This window comes from Accipiter gentilis, chromosome 30, assembly GCF_929443795.1.
Source record: "Accipiter gentilis chromosome 30, bAccGen1.1, whole genome shotgun sequence".
NCBI classification, from domain to species: Eukaryota; Metazoa; Chordata; class Aves; order Accipitriformes; family Accipitridae; genus Astur; species Astur gentilis.
The window spans coordinates 7,343,930-7,371,612 of record NC_064909.1 but is presented as its reverse complement, the minus strand read 5'-3'; the positions used below and the strand labels follow the sequence as shown (position 1 = coordinate 7,371,612).

The 27,683-nt window shown below is 38.3% G+C and overlaps 1 protein-coding gene across 3 annotated transcripts in view; it reads left to right on the top strand.

Moving 5' to 3' along the window:
- The window catches only part of MTA3 (metastasis associated 1 family member 3), a 230,276-nt gene that overhangs the window by 75,653 nt on the left and 126,940 nt on the right, over positions 1-27,683 (top strand). For all 3 annotated transcript variants that reach the window (XM_049833914.1, XM_049833911.1, XM_049833912.1), the window contains exons 10-16: positions 1,057-1,131; positions 6,989-7,047; positions 9,547-9,671; positions 10,967-11,118; positions 11,619-11,841; positions 20,294-20,380; positions 25,494-25,640. In XM_049833914.1, the coding sequence (XP_049689871.1) occupies positions 1,057-1,131; positions 6,989-7,047; positions 9,547-9,671; positions 10,967-11,118; positions 11,619-11,841; positions 20,294-20,380; positions 25,494-25,640 (868 nt within the window). The remainder of the gene's footprint in view (positions 1-1,056; positions 1,132-6,988; positions 7,048-9,546; positions 9,672-10,966; positions 11,119-11,618; positions 11,842-20,293; positions 20,381-25,493; positions 25,641-27,683) is intronic.

Below are 27,683 nucleotides of genomic sequence, written 5' to 3'. Positions count from 1 at the left end.
TCAGGAACATACTCTTTTGGCTTAATACATGCAGAAGGCCTCAAAGTGGAGTGAGTAAGGTTGGAAAGATAAGTTTCCACACCTGTGTTCTCTGGGACTTCCTAAAAATGATCTTAATTTCTGGGAAGCAGAGAATATTGGCGTTAATGCATGCCTCTAGAAAATACAATGCACAAAACAGTAGCATCTTCCTAGGGTATGAAGAAAAATTGCATGAATTTTGTAAAGAGAAGTACTAATTTAAATTATAGAAACCATTTATGGAGTTTATTTAACTTATTATTTGGTAGTAATTAAAATTTGGAGATTATTTGGTAGTAATTAAAAATGGCTGCTGCATGCTTAATTTTCTCCCCTAAACTTAGGCTAATACATTTTTGTTTTACCAATGAACATGTGCACCCAAAATCATCATCATCATCAATTGCGCTGAGTCTGCACAGAGATTCTTGTGAAACATTCATTGAAAGTGTCACTCTTGTTGCTCAAGGTAGCATTTGTCCCTAGCATCCTTTCATTTCTTGTTTAATGGTCAAGGGTATGTGGAAGTTTGTGCAAAACCTAGTGGTATTGTTTGAGAGGCTGAGTTGTTATGTGACTTGAAAAACCTGTAAGTTACTAAGTACAGTAACCATTGTATTTATTAAGACTAAAATTATTGTGAGACTCAAATGCAGTCTTGTCAAGATGATTTTAGTTCTGAAATTGTTCTCCATCTGATACACTTTTAATAGAGATACTGCCTTCTGTGTTTCCTGATGGAAATCTGGATTCTGTTTTGATCATTTTCTTTAACCATATGGCTTAAAGAGGATATATGACATTTGGATTTGGATGTGTAATATTGCTGTAATTCTGCATCCATGTTAATGATAAGGAAAGGTTGTGTATTATTAATAGTAGTATGTATTCATTTGCATATGGGTGTTAATGTAGGTATGTAATATATTCACATTTTAGTATTTGTGTATCAACTACTTGATTTTAACGTGTTTAATAAGATGTGGACATTGCAATTTCTTGGAACTGCTTTAATTTGTAACAAATGTTTTTCAGCTCCCTTGGAAGTCACTGACTAGCATCATTGAGTATTATTACATGTGGAAAACCACTGACAGATATGTGCAGCAGGTAATTTAATGATTATTTCAGTCTGCCACATTCTTAAAAAATCTGAACATGTTAATGCATAAAAATCCGTTTGTGTTCATAAAAAGAGATATGGTGGGAGGTCTATGGTAATATTTCAGGCTATAGACCAGTGGTTTTGTGCTGTTCTCAGAGTGCATTGTCAAATCCTCTGATGCCTACTGTACATCACATAGCTGTGAAGAGCTTTTTAAGCCATTTGTATTGTATGGTGGTGTGTAGCAATATGATTCCTGGTTCTTACTGCAGTATGGGATAAGAAGGAAATGGGCTGCAGAGCAAATGCTTTAGGCTCTGATGCTGTGCATGGGACTGAAGGAAAAGGAAAAATACATTGTTTTAAAGTGGTTGCTAATGTTATGAACCTTTTATTGGTACTTCACAATAAAACATTACTTTGGCATTACCAGGATTTAAGAACAAAATTGAGAACGTTCTGCATACAGTGGATGTGTTCATCCTTCAGATTGAATGTTCAGTTGGTTGGGTTGCTCTGGAAGCAGAAACATAAGATTATATTGTGTACCGACACTGGGATATTTTAAGAAGGTTTAGGCAAAATTTTAGTGTTGGTGCTTTTTATATATTGCACTCCTAATATATTTACTCTTTGGTTTAGATATATAAAATATTTTAAAATACTCCATTTTAATTTATCATTTAACATTTAAGTTTGTAGCCCCTTTACTTGCTGCATAATTAGTGGCAATATTGTGTACAGCATGTTGAAAAGAAATTTTATGCTGTTATGATTACCGTTGTATTGTTAGATGGATCTTTGGAATTGTTCCAGATTTGTTACAGTGTGTCAGAAGGATGATTGCTTCAGGTTGTTCTGGTTTATTTGAAAGCATTTCTACATCGTCCGGTTAGAATATAGAAAGTAAGGGAATTGTCTTTTACCACGTAGTAGAATCTTGGACTATCACTAGGACCTTTTATTCTATGGATAATACAAACAGAAAATAATATGCTGTGTATAAAGGCATGTTTTTCTGGGTTTGTCGCCATATATTTCACTTCTAACACTTTTTTTGCGCTGTTAATCTTTATCCTAGAAAGGTATTGCCAGCAGAGATTTCCTGTGCTGTTTGTCAGCTCTTAAGGATTGGGTGACAGATGATCTTGAAGAATCACATAAAAAGATATTATTAATACTGAAAGCCATGGAGTAAGGATAAACTGAAGGGCAAATTGAGTTTTGTCAACACTCTTAGATTGCGCAGAGACTGATCTTGTTTCCTGTGCAATTTTTCTGAAATACTTGCTCTGGAGTGGTTGGCAAAAAAGACTCCCTTTCTAAAGTTCTCTAGGGCTTCACTGTGATTCTGTTGCTACAACGATCAAGGTGTGTGATGGTGTGTTGAGTTCGTGTATCCTTTCACAGGATTAGGTTTTCAGCCTTACAAGAAAAGTGCATAGGCTTTATGGTTATCTACAAATTGAATGCTCTTATAAATGCCTGTGTTTTACTTGTAACAAAGTAAACTTAGAACATCCGAACTCAGAACATGGCAGTACACCACAGGATTGAATGGTTTAGACATGTTCTTTCAGGGTCATGCATATGATCATCAATAACAAAACCGGTGTAGGCCAAATACCTCATTTTTATCCTGGTTAACATTTCTGTAATCCTTCCTAATGAGGGACCAGAACTTCTTTCTGCCTTTGTTTAGTTTGTTCTGGAATGGTAAAAGTAATACAGTTCAGTAAAAATGATATCTGTAGGGTTTTTTTCCCCACCAGAACAAGCTGTGATAATTGAATGCATTTTAGGGAGAAAATATGTTCAGTAAGAAAGTGGCAGTTTCAGAGTCATTCTTATCTAAATATCATGCTTGAGGGGTAGGGCAGCTTGAGGGAATGGGAAGACAAAAAGATCAATGTACATGCTTGAATCTTATGCATAAAATACCGTCTCTGAATTCTAGATTCGTGTGATTTAATATGAAAATTTGCTCTTTAATTATCTTTTAATTTTTTTTGTGTGAATTGGCTGCATTATGTCAGGCATAAGAAATATTTACTTAGGTCATGGTTTAACCCCAGCCAGCAACTAAGCACCATGCAGCCGCTTGCTCCTTCTTCCCCCTCTCCCAGTGGGATGGGGAGGAGAATTGAAAAAAAGAAGTAATACTTGTGGGTTGAGATAAGAACGGTTTAATAACTAAAGTAAAATAAAACACAATAACAACAACAGTAATAATAAAAAATACAATACTAATAATTGTAATGAAAATGAATATAAGAAAAACAAAAAAAAGAGAAATAAAGCCCAAGAAAAGACAAGTGAGGCACAATGCAGTTGCTCACCATGTGCTGACTGATGCCGGAGCAGCAATCTGTGCCTCCTGGCCAACTCCGCCCAGTTTATATACTGAGCATGATGTTCTGTAGTATGGAATATCCCTTTGGCTAGTTCGGGTCAGCTGTCCTGGCTGTGCTCCCTGCCAGCTTCTTGTGTACCTGCTTGCTGGCAGAGCACGGGAAGCTGAAAAATCCTTAACTTAGGATAAGCGCTACTTAGCAACAACTAAAACATCAGTGTGTTATCAACGTTATTCTCACACTAAATCCAAAACACACAGTACCAGCTACTAAGAAGAAAATTAACTGTATCCCAGCCAAAACCAGGACAACTTGTCATAATTGCTACTAAACATTATTCCTGCTTGGTAGCTAAAGGTGGTGATTTAATGGCACGGGAGATACTGCTGCCACCTTGCCTTCAGAGCATGTTCCCTTGACATCAAGGTGAAGGGAAATAGATACGTTGAAGTTCTCAGTCTGTGCTGAAGCTGTTTAGCAAAACTAATTCAGGCCTTGGGTAATCATTCTTGGTGATCTGGCACTTTTCATGACCACTACATTACATAGTGTTTGAGGAAGGCCAGGTGGCTGATACCACTGAATGAAATGTGTTCTCATTATTTGAAGTGTTCTTAAAAATCTGATTCAAAGCAAAAAGACTTTTACTGAGACTTTGCAACAGAAAAAAGGAGAACATATGTAAGGATAACTAAATTACTGTACTACAATAATATATTTCCCTCTCATTTATTTATTTCCACTGTTGAAAACAGTACTAATGTAGGGAAATGGTAATTTCTTGGGATATTTGTCAGTCGATAGTCATAACAAAAGTTCTTAAAAAGAAGTAACATTCAGTTTCAAGGGTAGCTGATTAAAAGTAGTGAAGCCCAGGTGAAGAGCAGGATTAGTGTAGCTTGACCTCCCCTACAATGCAGTCTATAAGACTTGTTTGAAATAGTTACTGTTTAAGATCAGATGTAAATTTTTTTTTCAGGAAAAGCATCATCTCACTTTGTTACATTGCTCCAGTGATATATTACTCTTGTTGTTTCAAACTGGTGCTTTGTTTCTTGTCTAAATATTTTCAATTTCAACCTCCAACCTTTACAGTTTACCAGTTTTCATCCTCTAAATTTCAACAGGCAGAGGTTTCATCTAAGAAATTGCAACTATTTGTTGATAGTTTTGTTTCTGCATCCTTTCTTTTCTCTCCGTACTTAAAAGTTGATAGGTCAGTGTGAATTCAAGCTGTGACATTTTCTTTAGCTTTTAGAGAGCAATGCTAACCATAGTTTTAGTGTGTAAAAATACAGCTTATACTGAAATGGTATTGTGTGATTATTTCATAGAAGGTGCCATATCATTTATTTTAGTAAATAAAGGATGAAAGCAATTGCTAAAACTGCATTCCTTACAACCCCTATGCAAGCACTAAAGGTATGCCAAAATTTAATTAATGTGTATAGTCACTTCTCACTGACACTGCCATCAGGGCTCGATACAGCTTCCTACAAATGTCTTCACATTTTGTCAGTGCTTCAAGGCTACTCTTCTCATTTCTTTCCCTTTATTGTGTTTTTCTCTTTTGCTTTGATGATCTTGCTAGGTGTGCAGTGAGATTTATTCCTTCTTTTTGTAAAATGGGACCGGTTTGTTATGAGCCTCTGTGGAACACGTTACCTGCTGACCTACAGTCTCGCATGCTTTTTCAGTTTGAAAACAAATTCTATGTTGTTGGGTAGAATATGAAAAGGAGAAAGAAACAGTTGTGGAAAGCCTGTGGCCTGAAGCTGTTAAGCGGAAAGAGTTCACCATTGAGAGCTCTTCTGCTGGGGCTGTGAAATGTTCTCAGATTAAAAACTATCAATTTATGAGACTTGGAGCATGCTGCTGCTGCTGCTGTTCTTTCTCCTTGCGCTTGTAGAAACTGATTTAAGCAGACAGAGCATACCAGGTTTCCATTTTTGCCACAGGCCTGTTGAGGGTAGTGCAGTGTTGCCAAGCCTGGTGCTAGGGAAAGACTGCAACTGCACCAGTTGTATCAATGGAAGTCAATTCTGTAGCTCTGAACACAACTAGGCATTGTGAACAGCAAAAACCTGTGGGTTTTTTTTTTTTTAAAAAAGCCTATCTTGGAAATAAATGGAAAAGGGCTCTCTTATTGCATGGGAATTAATTTGTGGTAGCATGGACTGCTTAGGAGTCTGTCATAGATTGCTCCTCAAAGATGCAACTTTTATAAATGAGAGTTACGGTGATGGACAGCACAGAGGCAACTTTCTGAAATGGAAAAGAGCAGCTGTTTACATGAGGAGCCTTACTCAGGCTATTCGACCAGGAAAGCTGATTAACCCTGTGACTTGCCTCGTGGCTAAGGCAAAAACTCTCAGAACAGAATTTTTGATGATACTTTTCTCAAGATGGGAAATACCTTCCTGGATTGTGAATCTTGCAAAGATGGGATAAGAGAAAATAGGAGTGTAGCAAAGAAGAGAATTGGCTGTTGAAGGTGAAATGGACAACTGAGTTTTAAACACCTGATAAAGAAAGGGGGAAAAGGGGGGATCTTGAGAGGTGTGGAGGTAGTGTTGGTTTATTATTGCTGGATATCAATGCCCTCCCCCCCTTTTTTTCCTCCTCTGTGATAAAATTGACCTTGTTTCAACTGCTTTTCTCTCTCTTTTTTTTAATGTTATTTTTCCCAAGCAAACAAAAGTAATGTCTTGTATACAGGAAGAGCAGAGAAATAATCTTTTTTCCTTCATCTTTTACATAAGGACAAATGTTTCAGATAACCAGTAGACATCTGAACTTTGTATTTCTTGTGCCATTGCTGAAAAGATTACTTAGTTACTTTTATAATACATGGCAATAACTAAAACTTCTCAACATTTTAGAAGTTAGTGTTACTACCTTGAGTGCAATGCATTTTGGGTTTGTTGCAAGTATGAAGAAAGTAATAATTTAGTAAATTCACAGACAGTCTTGATAGTCGTGTAGCTGTCCTGCTACTGCTGTGTTCCTGAGCTACAGTTTTAATGGCACTTAACAGAAGTAGATGTTTAGTTATTTCTAACGGTCACTGGGCTTTACTGTTCCCCTTTCTTATACTGTTTATAAAATACTAGCCTCAGGCTTGACAGAACACGCAATAAGTATCGAGTTACATTGACTGATGAGGAACTCATCATGTGCAATTTCATTCGTTTATTTTCTACTTATTCTGCAATGAGGTTTAGCCACAATGTCATACATGTTTATGTAGATGTATTTTACATAAATTATAATTGTCGTTTTTACAGTTTTGTTGTCATATGTGAGGCCTGTGAGTTTTACTGGGGAGGACGGTATGCTATAATTTCTAACTAATAATAAAACCAGAGAAATCATTTTCATGGTTTTCATTGTGTAGATTTCTGCACTTGTTTTGGAGGTTCTTATGGAATCACAAAATAGAAATAATTTTATGAAATCCTGTACTGGAATGTAATAAAATATTTTAATGTGTTAATTTTTCAACTAGAAACGTCTGAAAGCGGCTGAAGCAGAAAGTAAATTGAAACAAGTATACATCCCTACCTAGTGAGTATAACAAAGTGATTTTTTTGAATAATGCACAGGTAAAATTGAAACAGTAACATGCAGTTACATGCAGTAACATGCATGATATTTTCTTAGTTGTCTTTTTAATAGTTACTTTCTAAATATTTGTTATATGCAAACAGAATGTACAGTGATATAATCAGAAAATGCCACAAACTCTCGCCATAAGTGAAACCTTCGTACTTAACTGAGCCCATTGTCTTTGACCTGCAGACTGCCTGTTCTGAAATGGTGAGAAGTTTTACAAAAGGTGATGAAATGCTACATGAACTGCACACATGCAAGAAGGGCCTTATAATTTTAAAAGTGTTTTTTCCAGAAAATTGCTTCTGAATCCCTGTAGCACAACACTTCGTATTTCTATAAATGCTGTATTTCAAAACAGAAGCAGTTGTTAATGTTACATAAAATAAAATCGGATACTTTCCCATTACAGTTTTATCTTGCTGATACAGTCTGTTTTTCAGCTAGAGACGGGAGATGTTCTGACTGTAAATTAAAGGTAGCACACAGGCCAAAATCTTATATCTTTGGACAAATCTTATTAATGAAATCTGTTTTCTTCTGAGGAGTTTTTAATCTGTTTTTTTTAAAATTTAAACTCAATGCTATATTTGCTTTTGTTAACATGTAGTTTACAGAAACAAGATGTAATCTGTCTCTTTCATATTCATAACTTCCTCAAGATTATGTGAAGGGAAGGGGTTACAGATGACATTCTTTTAAGCTTTCTGTGGGTATACTTAGTTTATATATATGTGAATTTCCCATTGTTATGAGTGTTTGGATAACGGAAGACTAGAATACCAATGAAATACTTTGAAAATCCATTGTTGTCTTTTTGATGACTTATATGAATTGCATATAATAGAGCGTCATTTCCATATTTCATACAGACTTTTCTCTCTTAAACAGATTTAATAATAGAAACAGCAGAGTGTTCAATTAATTCTTTTAATCTCATCTCTGAAGAAACATTGTGAGTTTTGAAGCTCAAGTCTCTAATAAATGATGCCTTTTAAAAAAAGGTGAAAACTCTAGTATGCGTGTTCCCTAACCCTCTCAGGGAAGTGACTGCTTTAGGAAAACTGTAAGATACTCAGTCTTTACATAATGCTTTTTCAGTTCCATTTGCTTGGTTCATGTGGACAATTCAGGACTTTTGCCAATATGTTCACAGGAGGTGACAAAACCTGTTATGAAATGTAGGATTTCTGTGGGTTTTATTTTTCTTACTGTCTGTCTTTTGCCTTCATGTCAAGACAAAATGCATAGTCAATGGTAAGAGGGCGGTAGGACTTCTCAAGTCTTTGATAACTGTGCAATCTAGGGCACTCGTGGTCAAATGGATTGCTTAACATTCTGTTTCAAGACTGATTTATAGTATTTGAAATCCAAGTAGAATTGATTCTCAGAGCTGAATACCTTTTTTGAACTTGATCTTAAGGTATTTCCTGTAAAAGCAAGGTTCTGCCCTTAATACCAGCGGGTCCCTTTCAATTCATGGCTTCTCTGGAAGGTAACTAAGCAACAGATCATAATGTGCAAGACTTGATCATCTCTCGATCCCTTCCCTTGTACCTTGAGCCCACGGTACTTGATAAAGGTTATCTGGAAATTGTAAAAGTCTTTCAGTGGATATAGTGAAAAAGAAGAAGGCAGAAGGCAGACTTGCTGGCATTTGGATTAGAGACTTGATACAGCAAAGATTTCTTCAATGACTCATTTTAACTAGTCTTGAATATATTTTATGCTACCTAAAGTAATGAATAATCATCTTAGGAATCAGTGTATCCAACCTTGCATTGTATTGAGAGTATAGTGTGTCAAAGGGGTAATTAACACCCACAAAGTTGGAGCTTCGGAAATGCTGTACTTAACCTGGTGAGGAGTATATTAATTCTCTCTGAATTAACTGACCTGTAAAGTCCTACTTCACTGAAGTATTAGTAGGTAAAATAATCACAATAATAATATAACAAAAAAATAATCCAAACCCAGTTCTTCAGCCTTCTCAGAGAGAAAGTAGTTTAGGACAGAACCCAGACAGAACAGCCTGATATTATATGGGCGAGCTTTGCCAGGGTTATAGTACATTCACATTTATTGCAGTTGGTCGGAAGGTATGTACTTCTGCTTGAGATAAGAGGCAGCAGACCCTCTTTTAGGGTGGACAGCCTTGTAGTATTACAGACAGTGTTACTACTCTTACTTGTTATACTCACCCAGAGTCTAGCCTTACCTTGTAAAGCCTTATCTGTTGCCTGGAACCCCTGTCTTAAATTCTGTTCTGTGTCAGGCTTTTGTTAATGCTTGACCCTGAGACTTGGTCTTCTACTAGCTTGCCAAGTAGCTTGGACCACGTGAGAGCATTTTACAAAGATCTGTAAATTTGACTATCAAAGCAGCTAATAAGGTTGATTGTTTTCATGTTGACTAACTGGTTAGTAAAATCACTTTTATTTTTATTTTTTAAAGCAATAAGCCAAATCCCAATCAAATATCCAGCAACAATGGGAAACCTGCTGCAGTCAATGGAGCAATGGGAGCCTCTTATCAGGCACAGGCCTCACTAATAGGTCGGGCTTGTGAAAGCTGCTATAGTAAGTAAATTTTTTTATTTTTTTATTTTTTTTTTAATAATTCAGGAGTTTGGGCTAATCTTAATATGCACTGTTTTTTATAAACAAATGTATGTACTTCTGATTGCATGCTATTAGAGGATAATTTTCAATGACTTGTGTGGCAGAAATAACTTATACATTAGAGCTACCTTCAATATACAGATTAAATGTCAATATTCAAATCCACTTCATGATTATTTTTTTTCACAATTCAGAAAGTACAGAAGGATAAAGTAGTATAATATGATGGCACTGCAACATTAGTCCTTTACCTTCAGAATACTAGATTCAAATTTATTTTTGGTTCTCCTGTAAGGCTGCAGGGTTTTTTAGTTGGGTTTTTTTGGGTTTTGGGGGTTCTCCCCCCATCCCCACCCCGTTGTTGTTGGGGGGCAGGGAGAGGGCATGTTGGTGGGGTTTTTCCCTAGTATTTTTTGTGTTTCTGATGGTCCTTGTTGTACTTCTTACAGCCTTCAACACAGGTTGTATGAGAGTGGATACAATAAAATCTAGAAATGGGAAGAATTGAAAAGGCCTACCGTGTGACAGTTCTTCAGTTATCATTGCTATGGCTGCCTGTCTCTGAAACACCAATTAAATTAAAACCATATTTTGTATACAGGAAGTTCCAGTTACATCCTTTGTTGTTTTTCAAATCACATTTTTTTAAAGAATAGTTTTCTTGTGAAACATTACAAAAAGAAAAGAAAAAAGGTTAAATTAGCGTTTCCTGCTGAGTCTCCACATGCACAAGATAAAGGTATACATGCATCTTCAAGGTCAACAGGAGATGTGCTTGTCCTTTTCTTACATGGATCTTGCTTTATAAGTACTCACTTTGCATGACTTGAGGAAAAAAACCCAGATCTTAACTAATTCTACTAAGTAACAAGCAGCTTAATAAAGCCTGTCTTCCAGGGTAAGATTAGAACTAGTGGAGGACTTACGGGGCTTTTTTGGGGTTGGTTTTTTTTGGTAGTCCCCTGGAAGAAAAATCTCTTCTTGGCAATACAAAGTCCCTGGTTTGAAATTAAATCGGGAAGCATTTTCAAAATTTCCATTTGGGAAATTGACTTCTGCGGTGCTTTTGTAAAAAATCGACTAAAAATTAAAATTCTTATTTTCTCCTTGTCAAGTCTATTAAATATTTATCCATATAATGTTTTTACAATGTCCTGTATCATGGCCACATAAAGCCATCTATTACAGCATTTGGATTTAACATATTGAATGTAGCATGCACCGGTTTACCTGTTCTGTTTTCTCCTCCTTAGCTCCACAGTCTCACCAATGGTATTCTTGGGGTCCTCCTAATATGCAGTGTAGATTGTGTGCATCTTGCTGGATTTATTGGAAGAAATACGGTGGCCTGAAAATGCCCACACAAACGGATGACGATAAACTGTCTTCCAGCCAACCTACAGAGGTAGGTTCTGTAGATAAACTTCCCTGAAATCAAATGTGGTGCTTTCACAAGACTGCTGTGATTTGAATATTTAATGGAATGATTTTGTGTGTGTGTTCAACTTTGGTATTACAAAACTCAATTTATTAATCCTTTTCCTGCCTTAAGTAGAACTGAACAGTGTGCAGGTCCTGCCATGTCTTTACTTGACTAAGTCTTGGATAAACAAACATCCACTTCATGCATTTTTGGTGGACAAATTTCATCTTGTTAATAAAATGATGTACTATCTATAAAATGTTAATATGATTATACAGTATCTCATCTGGAATGGCATTATATATCCACTCACAGCAGAGTTCTCTACTCTGTGTTTTACAGCTTCTTACGTAAGCCCCATTTTTTTGTCTAGTACTTATACATATTACTTGATTAGCCTTGTGAATTTATCCAAATTGTGGATTTTTTTTAATGCTGTAATTCAGATGTATGGGTTGTGATTTTTTTGTTTGTTTTTGTAGGAATCCCACGTTAGAACTCACATGTCCCGGCAGGCCACACAGGGAACTCCAGTTCGTAACACTGGAAGTCCAAAGTCGGCAGTGAAAACACGTCAAGCTTTCTTTCTTCACACAACGTGTTGGACAAAACTGGCCCGTCAGGTCTGCAAAAATACTCTCCGGCTGCGGCAGGCAGCAAGACGTCCCTTTGTCCCTATTAACTGTGCTGCCATTAAGGCAGAATGTAAGATGTTTTTTTAATTCTTAGTTCTGTGTGCTGTGCTTCCCACCCATTTTTGTCTTTTAATTTTATTTTCTTTTTCAATAAACATTTCTTGTCTATATGCTTTTGCTTTTCATTTTTTTCATTTGTCCAGCATATCACCAATACATTGGATAAAGTCTGGCTGCCTTGAACAGATTTCAGGCTGGGGAAATATTTCAAATGAATTATAAAGGGGATAACTGTTACCTCATTCACTTACAAAAACCTGCTATTAAAAAATTGGGGGCAGGGAGGGGAAATCAATGCTGTGACATAAAAAACATGCTTCCTACTAGGCAGTGTGAAAGAAATTTGGTTTTATATTGTTCATTTATTCTTTCACTGAGCAGGAAGTATAGATCTGTACCTGGTTTACTACTTCTCCGTGAGGTTAGTCAAGGAATAAGGAGCTGAGGATGCATAAGAATTTAAAACTGGCCTGTAATACGGCGCTTTGTTACTGTGGTGATCAGATGGTGGTGATAGCCGTGTTTATTATTACATCATAGTTGCATCTTTTTTTTTTTTTGTCCGTTCCTGTTTTAAATTTTAGTTTTAAATAAAAGTCTGTATTATGCTTGTTCTTTTTATAGCCAAAATATAAAGAACTGACAAATTCACTAGTTACGTGACAAAAGGTTATGAGTTGTTGTAGATAGCAACAGTAAGTCTCTTTATGTGCATATGTGTGTAAGTTCTGCCGCAAAGTCACTGAACGTTCCAGCAGGTTTTGTATCTGCGCTGAGCGCATTGTTTTACTGCTCACGCTGTTTGGTTTATGTTTCCCAGTCTTCGATAGATGCAGTTCTTGGAGCAGACGCTTGGTATTCCAAGATGAGCTGTGCTGGCTCATCGTACTGTGAATTGTATTGGAATTGAAGACACCTTTTTAGAATATTATATGTTGGGTTTATAACCATGTTTACTAGATTAATGCTAAATGTTTTCCCAGCATATTTAAGTGGGATGCTGATGATGTCAGTGTTGATTATAAGAAATTTACTCCACGGAGGCTTAAAATCTGGTTTTGAGTAATTATTTTCCTCTCATGTACTTCTTACACCAGCTGTTCTTCACATCAAACTCTTCACTTATTCTGCAGTCATCCAGAACTTGATGAATATTTCTGTTCATTTTCCTTGTCTTATTTAGTTTCCCTCTTGGCCATTTTCTTTCTTCTTTCAAAGCTATGCAAGTCAGCAGCAGCTTTCAGATTTAAGGAAATCATATGTCCACTGTGTGAATAAAATGGGTTGTAGTTTATGGAAGAAGTGTGTCTAAGGCTGGGTTAGGATTATGTTTTTAATCGTTAACGCAAAATAAGAGTTATTTTCTGAGAGGAAGGCATTGTACCTTTTAATTTATGTTGTTGGCACTGATTTCTGATGAATCAAGGAGGAAAATTAATTTTAGAAGTTCACTTGAACATTGAATCTTTTTATCCATGTCCATATTTCTTCTCACTCACTGCAGTAACTCAGTTCAAAAGAACATGAAGCTCTTGTTTAATGATGAGAAAAAATAGGGGAAAAAAGTTTCATCCAGCTGTTAATCATCGTAGTAGAACAAGTGTTATATACACAGTTCAACTTTAAAACAAAGGAGTGAAAAGCTGAGCTTTTCAGCAGGAAATAGTCATTCTTCTATCAGAATGGCAGTGCTGTGAGTGCTTCCTCTTTGTTCCTTTGAATGAAAAAGTGCCGCATCAGATTAACAACAAGAGCAGAACGATTTTCTGTTTTCCTGTAGTCTTTGTATTTCGTTAATGTTTTTGCTTAAAGCAAAATTTGGGCCTTGCAATTTTGTCTTTTTGAATGCTGATTTCCTGATTAGACGGAGCATAGATTGGGGGGTGGGGGGTGGGGTGGGGGGGGTGGAGTCACAGTTGTCAATGCTTTTTGAACACAACGTTCAAATTATTTCATAATAGCAGAAACCAGGTTATACCTCATTTAATTAATTTAACTTACGTTTCTCTGTGTGTATACACACACATATATACACACACATACTCTGTTTCTGGCAGTATCTCTTTCTGTGGAATTGTACATTACTCTTACCTGCATTGTCATTGTCATATTCTCACTCTAGTAAAGCCTAGTAAGTAAATAAAAAAAACCAAACAAACAAAAACCCCCAAAAACCACGTTTTCGAGTTTTGTTCCTGTACTTGTATCTGGTGACCTGTGTTCAGTGCACTCTGTAGATTTTAATGTTATGACTAAATAGGATCTCTCTTCCTAAATGTCTTGAATCCTTTTCTAAGAATAGCTTGATGCAAGTAATCTTTTAATTTTTAAATAAGATATTTCATTAACAGTAATTGTTTCATATGTTGAATACCACTAAGTAATTACAATATTGACTGAATGTCTGTGTTGGTGTTACAAAAGTTATAGTTGTGCTGACCAGAGTAGCAGATCACCCATGATGTGATATGGCATGACATGGTTAGGGCATCCAAGAACTGATTTGAAATTTGTTTTCCATGTTGGCGTGCTGAAACTTGAATCTAATGACTGCTTAGATGCTTTGTCACTCGCCTGATTCTTTGTGTGTGCCAAACCAGTGCTTGAAAACACGCGTTTCACAACTGTATTGCAGTAGGCACCATACCAACACTCAGAAACCGTAAAATCTAAAGACAGAAGGATGGTAGGGCACTTACCCCAGCAGCATACCAGGTTTTATGCCTTCTTAGTCACATGCAATTTGTTGAAGTGCCAGGTTGTAAATGAAACTAATTCCCGGTTCTGAGACAAAAAGTCTGGAAAAGCCAGTCAGAGCTTGCTCATAAAATAAATTGATTTTTGCAGTCCACCTGAACTCATCTGCAGATACTTCTTTTGTTTTGGAGGGGCATGGAAGCCTCTGAGAATGCTAATCTCAGGCCCAGCCATCTTTTAGGTGAAAACAGCTTTCAGACAGAGCAATTTTTTATTACTATAATTCCACCCACATCGTCGCCTTCGTCCCATTACATCCACTGGCAGAAAACAAGGTCCTATTCTATGTTCTTCATTCCTTCAGTTAATGCAGAGAATTAGGTTTTTCTCATTAGTGAACCATACAGCATGACCCCTGCCCAGATGCCAGCGGGAGGTAGTGGAGACAATGCATTTGCATCCCAATTCAATCTAGGGATGGTCACCGGGAGGTTGAGAAGGCATGGCATCTCCTGCTAGGAGCACGACCCATTGTGGCAATCTCAGACTTTGTTCTGCCTGAAGAGAATAGACTCGCTGTAGTTGTTGACAGTAAACTTGTCTGATGGATTTTTCAGGAATAATTAGAATTGGTGAACTGTTTTCGTAAGGGGAAATTCCCATGCTGTAAATTAGGTGAAATACCTTCATTTTATTTTAAATATGGTGCACCTTTTTTTAGCAAGTTAAGCAGAATTATCCTGTCTATGGAAGGTCTCTTAATCAGAGAAAACCAGAGTGGGTATTCTTCTCCAGACAGTCACTGACAAGATTGGATCTCTCTCAAGCTTACAAGCATGTTGATACATACATAGCAGTGAGCCATGATCTGTGAACCTTATTAGTTCAACACAGCAAGACTTGTGAGGGACTTTTTTTTTTTCCCCTCTGCTTGGATATAGTTTTATGAATATAACTATATATTAATTATAGTAATTTAAATTTGGGTAACTGTACTCCGTCTGTACAGACATGATTGTCAAAATGTTTTCAGTGGATGGTAATACATTAGCTGTATAATATATATATAGTTATCTGGAAGTGGGTATACTGTTTATGATGAAGACTTAACGTACCTTTAAATCTGCAGATTTAATAACAAGTTTGGTACACAGTACTTGCTTGTTATGATCTGGTTTGATAAAACAAAGACAAGTGAAAATTAAGTAGAATATGCAAAATGTTACTGATTTGTCTTTGTAAGGATACAGCCTAGTTTTACTGACATAAAACTACCCATTCATCTGAAGTGAGTGACATTTATGGGTATTGGCTCACAAACAAGGTTTTGTATCCTTGATTTTGGTAGCTACAGAAGATCTTTTGGCTGCATCTAGGATGAAAATATTTTCCCTACTGTTATCTTTGAATACAATTTGTGCCAGATTTTAGTAGCCAGTAAAATAATTAAAAGAACACACTATTTTTTTCCCAAAGCTTCTAAGAATGCAATTCAGGGAGTACATAGAGCACAGTACAGTCATTAGATAATCTGAATTTTGATAGAGATATGATGAAATGTCAAAGAGAAATAACTCCCCAATGAGAGTCTCTAAGCTAAAGAGACCTACAAATCTAGTTTAAAAAAAGGAAATCATTAAAAAAACCTTTCAAATCTGAAAGAACAAGCCTCATTCGCTGCTATTTTCCCCATGGCATTCCTGATTTCTTTGACCTCTGTAATACCCACAACAGTCATCACTTTTCTAGGTTAAAGATTTGGACTGTTTAAAACGTCATAAAGAATGTGTTTCACCCTGTGGTTCATTATGTTGTTCCCTGGAGTTTTTCTAATCGTATTGTATCCTCTTTAGGGTTACGGTGCCCCAAATTACATGCACTTCAAGATGCAGGTTTCCCATCATTTTAGTGTCACAGGTTTTCTATTTTCCTATTATAATTTCTAATATTCTAATTTTAATTTCTTTTTAAGTGACTACTCTTCAGTGTTGTCTAGATCTTCTTAGAAAACTGTTGATACTGACTCCATGAATTCTCTTCTGCATGATGGTGGTGTAGAACCCATCATTATGCATTTATGGTACAGTCATTTTACCCCTTAAGAGTCAATTTACATTTATTGCTTGATGCTGCTGATGTCCTTTGCAATCACTTTTAGCTTTGATTATGCTCAGTAATTTCCTCCTAGGAAACTTTAACTCTCTAACCACCTCTTTTCCTGATCTTTTATACGTTGAACTGCACAGATCCTTTGGGGCTTACATAGACAATTAGTTTCAATCAGGTTTTAATCCCTGAAAAAACTTCTCTTTTACCCTGTAACAGCTGGACAGCAACGGTCTTTGGTGAGAGAGTTTTTTGAAAGCCAATTGAAATGCCAAGTTGGATGCCGGATCAGCTGCATGTGTACGTCACGGTTCCTGCAGAGGATCCTGGCAGACCTGTGACACTTGCCGTTACTGGTTTACAAAACGTGGAGGTAGGAGGGGACCTGTGGAGGTGTCTGATCCCACCCCCTGCAATGAAGTTCCTGTGCTCGGGGGCTTTTTGTCCGGGTGAGATCTGTGTATCTCCAAGGATGGCGACTCTGCAGCTTCTCTGGGCACCTGTTCCAGTGTTCGATCAACCTCACAGTAAATGATCTTTTCCTTACGTCTAGCAGGAATTTCCCGTCTCCCAGCTTGTGTCTGTTGCCACAGACAGCCATAGTGTGTTGTCCTACCCCTGCGTGCCTCCGGGAGGGGTCTGGCTCGGCCTTCCCTGTGCTCTGCCGCTAGGTAGTTAAGTTAGAGGTGGCAGCCAGGTCTCCCCTTGGCCGCCTCATCTGAAGGCTGCCAGGCCCAGTTCCCTCAGACTCTCTGGGCACGTCCTGTGCTCCAGCCCCCAGCCAGCTTGGGGACTCGCCAACAGCCGGACTCGCTCCGGTGTGCCCGTATCTCTGTTGTAGTGGGGATCCTGGGGTCTGGACGTGGTTTCCCAAGGGCCGAGGGGAAGGGTTACCTCCCTCTCCCCGCTGGCTGCGCTTCTGCTGGTAAGGCCCAGCGTGCCAACGTCCTTGTTGCAAGGACACGCCGCTGAACGATGCGAGCACGTTAAACATGTTTTCCCCTTTCAAGGTCTTTGTTGGCTCCCTTGATGTTTCCGTATTTAACTGTATGCCTCTATTAATAGTTCAGCCCTTTTGCCCGTCTGCAGACCTACTTACTGAAGAATGTTATCACATTTGCTGTGTTTTTGTTCTCTTGAACCAAGACCAGTTTGAGCATTAGTTACACACCAGTAGTGTACATGCTCAGCAGTTTCTGTTTGGATGAATTCCACCTGGTCCATGTAACTTGTTTTTATTCATTAACCAGCTTGTTTTGAAGTATTTCCTAGGGACCCTTTGACATGATGCAGTTCTCATACTTTCCTCGTAAAAGAATTTTGAAAGTGAGCTTCTTTTAAGTTCTGCAGTGAACACTGACGCAAAGAATGCATTTGGCTTTTCTGCCGTGCCTTCATCCTTCTTGTCTATTTTCCTCACACCTTGATCGTCTCCTATTGCTACAGGCACTAGCACACTTTCTGCTTTTCATATGTTTGAAAAAATACACTATCAAATATAATACTCTTTTAATTTTTTTTTTCTCATAGCTTCCACTACTTCACTGATCTCAGAAGATTTTTATTGTTCATGGGGAAGCCTGTATTTGATTTTAGGACTTGTTACTAATTTTGTTTTTGACAACTTCCTACCTAAATTTTATTCTATGGTTTTACACTTGAGGGTGATGCACAATCTAATGTTTGTGGCTTTCTGTATGTAGTGCATAAAAATCATAAAGTTTATTATACTTTTTTATGGGAGTACTATATTGTGGATTAGTTTGCTGCTGTGTTAAACATATTTAACTGTTTTACTGGATAAGTGTGCTTTGGAATATCCACATGGTAGCTTTGGTGAACATGCTTTGCCGCAGCATGGATATTGTGCTTTCTTTGCAGTCTGTATTCTCAGTCAGCATATTAATATCTCACCATGATTCAATGTCTTTTTTTACAGTCAAGACATGTAGATGGAAAATTTTCTTGCTAATTACTTCTTAGGAGATGCTTTGCTGGTCCCAAAGTTAACTTTAAAAAACTTACTGTATAGTCTGTGCTTATTTTACTTAAGGGAGACAGTGGAGACACATCGTTCTACTCTGTCACCTAAAATATTTCAAGTGTTGTGGAATATTAAAAACATTCCAGGCACCAGGTTCAGTGCATTCTTATTTTTTTTTTCACTGAGAACAGTATCTTTTGTTACTAAGATAAAATAATAAAGCACTTTGTGTACTCAGCATTAGGACTCTGGCATCTTTGGTCTGCCCAGATACAAGCTTGCATTTCCAGAATTTCAAGTAGATTCCTTAATATATTGAAATAAGTTGTGCACTGTCTGTTGCATTGAAAACATCTGTGAACATATTGAAATACTTATTTCAGTCATTGCTGGGGTTTCATGAGCTACATGGTTTTTACACAGAGCTGGATAGAATATATAAAGGGATTGTAAATTTTTCTATATAGTGTCTTATCCTCTTCGTGTGACTCCATCTCATGTGCTGGAATGAAGCAAACAGGAACATTTTGGTAAAACGCAAGGTGGAGGCAAAGGGGAATACAACTACTGTAATCTGTTTATAATACGTAGCTGCTGTAAAGCTTGTTGGGAAATGCAGACCTGCATGGGTGTATGTGAAACCTATACAAAGAAAGGTGTACATGTAGGTATGTATATGTAGGAAGTAATTCCACGTGAAAGAATTCTAGATCTACACAATCAACATATTAATGCAGTTTTGTACAAAACAGACTACCTGTGTTTTGGGAATACTGGAGGCCCTATATGGGGATTACTTGTGTGCTTTTGGGAGACAGATAACCCAATCATTCTGAGTCATTTAAACAAAAGATAGTACTCTTCCAGTAGTCTTGAAACTCTAGTGTCTTGTGAATTTTTGCCTTAGGTTGATTGACTCCACTGTCTAAGCATGAACCTCTTCATAATAACACTTCTATGTTTGGGGCATTTAGACAGATTCTCTGCTTTTGTATTCGCAGTGCCTTTAAAGGCTCATGAGTTCATACTTGTAGCATCAAATTTAAGGTAGTTACTGAACTGCTTATTTTCATTTACAGGAAGTTACAATCTTTGAGACCTTTTTGCTCTGTTATACTTGGTCACAAATGACCACTTTGTTCAAAAGTTATAGGAAAGGGGGGTTTTTGTTGTTTTTTTAACCTTCATCTTGCCATGATAGCCCGAGTCCTGTTTTACTTACTAAGAATTATATGAATCACCATACCATGTGAGTAAGGCATGAGAAAAATCAGTAGTCCCAACTTTAAATCCTTTTTACTTCTGTGTTACCCTATTTAAAGCCAGACGAAGAATTCAATGTGAATTATTATTTTAGTACTCATTTTTTTCACGTTTCATTTGCCTAGCTGACTGTCTCCAGAAGGGCTTTGTAAGCAAAAAATGTGGTCAATTTATGTTAGAACTTACATTAACTTTAAAAAAAAAATAGTCATAACATCACTTGCATGAATGAGGACATGGCCTGCCTCTAAATATCCATCATTTTTAGTGCTGATGAAAAAAAGAAGAACATGTGCTAAAAGGAAAAAAGAAATTTGTGGTAAAAATGCAAGTCAGAAACTGGTTGGTGTGTCCTAATTATATTTGTAACAGTAAAATATTTATATTGAGTTTTATTCTTTAAAATTCTCAGATGCAGATCGACATTGTGAACTTGCTGGAAATCCTCTGAAGATAAAAAGCACCAGAAAACCACTGTCATGTATCATTGGGTATTTAGGTGCGTATCTGCCTCCAGAGAATAACGAACCAAATGAATATTCAGTGTGTACTGATACTTAAAAATCCTATATGCATAGAATGGGAGATTTACGCTTTTAGCAACAAGAAAACTATTAAATTAATACATTTATAAAACGTCTGGTCTGCTATCAGTTGCAAAACTGCATGACTGAACTTGCAGGATGTAGGGAGAAGGCATTCTGATACTGGTTTAAAATGACAGAGTGAAACCTGATGTAATTTACAATGTGAAAAAATAGTCTGGTAGTCTAAATAAAAAAATAAGTGCTCAAAGGGGAGATATGCAGTATACTCAGTGGTGCTCTGCTGTGCCCCTTGAATGCACTCGTAATACTCCTGTGTACTTAAAATGAGGAGATCTCAGCCACACTTAGACACTGATCTTTTAATTTGATGACATAATTTTAAAAGATTTGATGAAATCTGTACTGAGATCAGAGCCAAGAGGATAATGAACTCACATAAGGTAATGGGGAGAAGAGAAGTCTACAGAAGGGAAGCTGAAGGTGGAGCTCAATCTTGATGTTTTGCTCAAAATTTCAATCAACAGGAGCTTTTTTTTGTACTGGAACAAAGTAAACAGTAACAGTCTCTTACTGAAACAGAAATCAGCTATTAATGTAGTTATAACTGTTCTTCTAGAACATCAATTTTAACAAAATCCAAACTTCAGAAAACTGGATAATGAAGAATTAATGGCCAGTCTCACTGAATTTTGATTCCTTCTGCCCTGGAGTTTAAGAAATAAGCCAGTGATAATTTCCCACAAGCATGCCAGCTGTGTGCGTTACGTATGTTGTCACTGGAGTGGATGAGGAAAGGACTGCTTTGATTGACTTGGTGGAGCTGTGGTTGTAAGGGGAGGTAATCAGATGGGAGATGGTTCGTCAGGCTGACCCGTCTGTTCAGTCAAAGGAAGAAACAGCAGCACGCGTAATCTTAGAAGATACTGCGTGTTTTTAGTGCCTGCATTTTATTTAGTTGGCGAGGGGTTGTCTTGATACCTCTGGAAGCATAAGTCTGTAGGGTTAATGGGAGCAAATGGCTGAACAGTGTCAGACAGCATTAGGTGTACTTAGGTGAAGGTTTTGTAGAAGATTAACAGTGCTAAAATATACCAGGTATCTGTAGAGTCCACTTAGCATTTGACGGCATGGGAAATAAAGGTATCTCACTACATTTGATGGCAAAGAGTATGTGTTACAGGGATATGAAGGGCGTACCCAGTGTAGCTGAATACATGCATCGGAATTAGCTGTATAAGGATGGCTAGAAAATGGCTTTTTGTTTGCCGTTTAGCTTGGTGGGGTTGTTTTTAGTTTAGTTTGTTTGTGAGGGGTTTTTTTGTTTATTTGGGATTTTTGCATGTTCCAGTGAATAAGTAATGCTTGCATTATTTTTCTCATAAAACTTAGTATTAAATATCATGTCATAGCTTATACAGGAGGCATTTGTTTTCTTTTAAAAATTCCTTCCGTGCCATTCCCACAGACATTTATTGGCATGCAGTTAATCATGTGTCTCGGGGCACTACTGTTTTCAGCCCTAGCGGCAAGGCAGAGAGGATTTCGGTGCCCTACACACCCTGCATCATTGCTTCCCTTTATCCCTGTTCTTCTTGGCTGCCAGTTCCACAGGTGAGATAGGTTAAGCATTAAAAGTAGGCCCTGTCCTCTAGAGAGCTGGGGCTAATCCCCTCTAATCTCTTCAGTCATCACTGTGCTTACTAAACAAACCCCCGAAGGTGAACCACTGACTAATTAAATGTCCTGTATTACCTCCTAGTTAAGAGGAAACCAGGCTAACATTTCCAGCTGGGATGCATGTTGAGGAGATGAGGTGGGAGAGAGGTGCAGCTGCTTAAGCACCTCTGGAATCCAGGATACTTATTTAAGTGCCTCAGTAGGAGACTTCAGCTTGTCTTTCTTTGCTTTGGATTACTTATTTTTTTTACCCTAGTGACATTAGTAGAAATGGGAGAAGTTTTTAGAGTTGTTTACTTGTTTGAGGCTGCAACTTGGTCATATAAAAAGGGTTCCTAATACATCATTCAAGTATCATTTCTCATTCCTGTTTTATTTTTATTTCAGAAATGATCATACAGCCTGAATGTGGCCAACTGGTTATTTGTTGTGTGGGAAAAGGGATAATTCGGGTTATTTGGATGTTATAGTTAGTTCTCTGAGTAAGCAGAAGGTGCAGGTGACTAGAAGATTTTCAGTGAAGTACTAGACAATAGAACAAGGATAGGCACAGCAGGAATGAAAAGATCCCTAATTACTGTTATTCCATAATACAATAATATGATGGGATAATATAATTCAGGCAAAACCCCTGAAATGCCTCATTACCCTTCTCAGGTGTGATGAAGTAGCTAGTTAGAAAGTGCTGATCTAAAGGATGCAGATAGTTGAAGCAAGTCTATATGTAGAGGATGAGTGAGTGTAAGGTGTAAAGACCCCGCAGGAAGGACTCAATCCATTGGGAAGTGGTCCTGGCTGTTTAATTAAGTTTGTTTCTACAACTTAAAGCGAGAGCTTGGTCTTGCTGCCTTCCTCTACTGCAGAAAGAGAGAAAGGACAGCCTTTGTGGTAAACTAACGGAGGATTAGTGACCTCCAAACAGAAGAAAAGTCGAAGGAAGAAAATGCTTCCTTCTTCAACTGTTTGCTCACGCTGAAAATACAAAATTACATGTCCTGTAATGTACGCTGTAGACAGAAGGAGTTTATGAGTTGTTGTATGTTGGCGCAGCTGCTGGGATTACTGCGGTTGCTGCTGGAGCTCTTTGGCAAATAAGGTAACATTTTAGTGGTGTTAGCCCTGAAAATTAACCGTTTCCTTCAGAAAATTGGAAAAGATTGCCAAATGAACATTTTTGAATCCAAATTCCAATCAACTTCAGCAAACGGCGCAAACCTTTCTGTTTCACTTTAGAGGTTTGCTTTAGCAATCAGTAGTGTTCATAACATTAAGCACGCCTCTGTTCCCATTTTGGTAAAAAAACCAAAATAGACACTTGTTCTCTACAGCATGAAGAATGGGACGTGCCATGAAATCTGCTGGGTGCGTGGTGTTCCTAAACTCTTTTATATGAAAAGCAGAAGAGTGCTGCAGTGAATGGCAGTAGAAAGCTCTCATCTCAGGAAGTGGTGAGAAGATCGGTGACATCAGGCTGGCCTTTACAGGACTGCCCTGACGCAATTACTTGTACGCCAGCCCTGTGCTATTCTAACCCCTGTCTGTACGCTACCATACTCTCTCTTACCTGACCCTCTTGAAGCATCTTGGATGAGGGTGTTCATGCTTTAAGACTACGACTGCAAGCTCTGACCAAACCAGCGGTTAACAATTAAGCAAAGTCTTTTCAAATGTGGAAATGGTTGGCATCGTCTCCTCCTGGCATGCTGTTCCCAGTGCAGCCTGGCCAAGTCACTGTGGCCATCCTGCTCCTGTCCACCTGTTTGGATACTGATGAAACTGTTTGGCTGTCCCACCTTTCCGTATCTGCCTTTGAAAGGTTACCGTGACTTCTCGCGGCACACCCCCAGCCTCCCCCACAGCCACGGCTGGTTGCTGGTGGGGCTGGCTGGGCTGGGTACCTGCAGGCTGCGGGTGAAGGCTTGCCGGGGGAGCGAGAGCGTGAGGTTGGGCCGGCGGGCGCTCGCATATCAGACTTCCTTGGCATTTCTGAAAGAGGAGAAATCTGCTCTCGCAGCAGACTTCAACTTTGTGCAGTGATTTCTGTTTCTCCTGCTTGATAGCTGGGAATGGCAGAGGCTGGAGGGCCTCCTCCTCGGATACCTGGCCTCACTTGAGATTTTGCATTGTCCAGCTTCCGTGCCTTATTTTATAAACAGAAAAGCAGAAAGTGGCACTCTTCAGGAGGTGGAAACCTGGGCTACAAATGAGAAAGTACTTAATTTTTGCCTTCTGATCTTACTCCCCTTGGGCAGCTGACTCTCCTGATCTGTCTCCCAGCCCCTCTGCCCTCACGTTCTCAGCCCAGAGGTCTCTTCTACTCCCTGGGACAATCGGGTGGCCGGCTGGAATCGGGCTGCAAGTGCCTCACAACCTCTGCAGTGCCGGCAGCTGGTGCCCTGCGGCCGTGTCAGAGGGACCGGGACCTGCCCTCGAGCAGTCTGACGTCCCTCACAAATCTGGGTCGGTCTGAGGGTGTGTACAGTGGTGGCATTTTGAACCCAAATGTGTGATGGGAATTAGTTAATTGGTTCAGCAAATGGCTGGTGAAGGGCAAGCAGACTCTACTGAGGCTTCCTTTTGCCACTTCTGTCTGGCAGACATCAGACAAATTTCCATACAGCTGTATCAGCTTTTGGCAAACACGGCAGCTGCCACCGAGAAGTGTGCTGGCCAGATGCATTTCGCTGCCTCTTATGCACCTTTCTTCCTCCTCCTCCAAAATACTCCTGCCCTGTGAACCATATTAGATACTCGGGTACGTTTGAAGCTCCCCAGTAATGACTCTGTATGGGAGTCTGGCAGTTCCTGGGGAACCCACTGCAGTCTTAGTGATTTTTGTGCTCCTGCTGCAGTTTTGGAGTAATTCTAGCTCCAGAGCTCTGCTGTGGCTGGCCCCCTGACTTTTGCACCTGGTGACCTGTGTTTGGGAAGATCCCTTAAAGCTTGTTATTGGGACAGAAAATACTGAATAGCTTGAGGTATTGGGGTGATTTCACTACAGTAAAATGCTGTTATTTGCTTGCTAAAAAATCTGTAAGCATGTAGCTCCAATACAAACCTCAAAAGGGTAGGAAAATGTAAACACAGTCCTGTTTCAGATTGATTTGCATTATCTCTTCAAGCTCTGAAATCCTTACACATCTACACCTATAATATTGAACTCGGGCAATCTAAAGTGAAATAGATTTTTCTTACCTGGAGGAACTGTAGGTGTGAAGACTTGTGTTTGAATTGTTATTCAAGGTCCTGTAAACACAATGCTGCAGAAGAAACTTTCTTTCCTTACACTGGAAACTTAAATGTAAATTTAATATGTTGAATAGACTATTTTTATTTATTTTTTAAATCCAGTATGTATAATTTCTCTCTCTCTTTTGTCTCAAACAGAGATTCATCCTGCAGTGAAACCCAATGTAATCAGGTCAACACCAAGCCTTCAAAGTCCAAGTGCAAAACGACTGCTTGCACCCTCCAATCACTCTTCATTAAGTATTTTGGGAAAAAGAAACTACAGCCATCATAATGGTCTTGATGGTATGTGAAGGAATATAAAAGAAATATTCTTTAACTCTCTGAATTGCAAAACTTTCTGCGGACCTGAGATGACGTTAAATAAGGGGGTACAGACCAACAAGTGTAAGACATGAATAGCGTGTGTATAGCATTGGTTCTTAATGCGGTGAATGGTGGTACTTATTCATTGAACATGGATATATTAATGGCACATCTCACAAAAACCCCTTTTACCATTTTTCTTAGTAATCTTGATCTAAAAGGATGAGAAAAGAATAAAGCAAATTTGGTGAAGGCAGAGATGCGACATGTTTTCTTTTGCCTTACTGCTTTGCGTTTTTATTTGAAGAAATATTTTGCAGAGATCTGCAAGACCCTTTGAATTATTCTGTGTGAAATTACTTATTACATACTGGGCCTGCTAGTTTACAGCCAATCCCTTTGTTGTTATGTGAATTCTAAACACGGCTTAGTCTGGATTCTCAACAGTGCGATTGGTGATAGCGGGGGAAAAAAACTTCTGGCGTCTTGCATCCCAAGACCGATGTCAAAGAGTCAGTTCAAACAAGAAGTAGTCCTGGCTATAAGGACTGGTGAAAGGTAGGCACTCCTTAGAAAGTGATTGTACCTGCATTTATACCGCTTGCAGAGGAGGAAGCGAAAGGGCTGTCACAGAGGTACAGGAGAGGGTTTTCCTGTACATTATGCAGCGCCAGAGGTGATGTTTAAGCCTGTTGTATCCAGCCACTTCATTACAGTATGGTGCAAATAGAGAGCAGATATGAAGCTGTGCAAAAACTGATGGAAACTTCTGGGTAAGGCTAACTTTTCTCAAATAATCTTTATTTTTTTATTCTGAAAAGTGACTGTGGATTACCGATTTTTCTATTTTTATTTTTCTTTCTTTTTTTTTTTTTTTAATCATTAGCAGAAAGAAAGGTTTTCAACTGGAACTGTGAACAGTTTTACTTCATGTCCAAGTAAGAGGAGAATCCAGCAGGATATAATTTCTTTGCACTGAAAAGAAATGCAAGTGTTCCTGAACTCTGTTTTTTGTGAGATGTAACTTCTGTAAGCCATTAGCTTATTTGTTTAATTACAGAACAAGGTTGTTGAGATTAGAAATCTGAAAGAAGTTAGGCTCCGAAATAGACTGTTCAGGACACGATCTGCTCAAAAGAGGTGACTGTTTTAATGCTTCACAGAATAGGTCGAGGTACAAATGAGAGGGACTCCCCTTTTAGACAAACTAATAGAAATAGTATTCCAAATACAGGAAGAAAAACTTGATCCATTATCCATCATCTTCCCATAATGATCATGTTTTTCTGTCATTGCCAACGCTATTTGTATCTTGCAGTGAAAATACCTACTGTGCATTTAATAATACCTAGACAGAAATCACTACACACTTTGACAAGAAGTGGTTATTTAGTATACACAGAAGAGAGGATCGCTTGGACCTCTGCTCAGTGTGCAGACAGTCGTTACACAGGAGGCAAATAGCTTGTGTTGCCGCGCATGTTATTAGGTGGACCAAGATGACAACCATGTGACTTGTACTTGGAAAAAAAGATGATGACATTAATAGGCATAGCCATAAATGCTGAATTTCCACTATGATCTTTGAGTGTGAAGTTCTGCAGGGACGGTCTAGTAGTTGCTGCTTCCCCCCTCCACCAATGCTGGCCGTTAGACTGGGCTTTCCATATGAGCTTTGAGAGATGAATGACTTTCACCTGGAAATAATGATGATGTTACATTTCTACTGCAGAGAACGCTGTAGCAATAAGTTCAAGGTAAACATTATTACGATTACGTCCCTCCTTCTGTCCCTATAAGGAGGCATGCTTGGAAGTCTTAAAATTTTCCTTCTATTTAGTACGGATGTTCTCTTCAAAGTAACGAGTGTGTAAAACCAGTCATTAGCCATGCTGACTAGTTTGTATCAAACAGTCAGACAACTGTGTCAAGGCAATTTGCACAAAATTTAATTTGAAAAATTAGTATTGAGAACTGTAAGTCACTGCTTTAGGAGATAACTATTTCTGCTTATCTAATCTT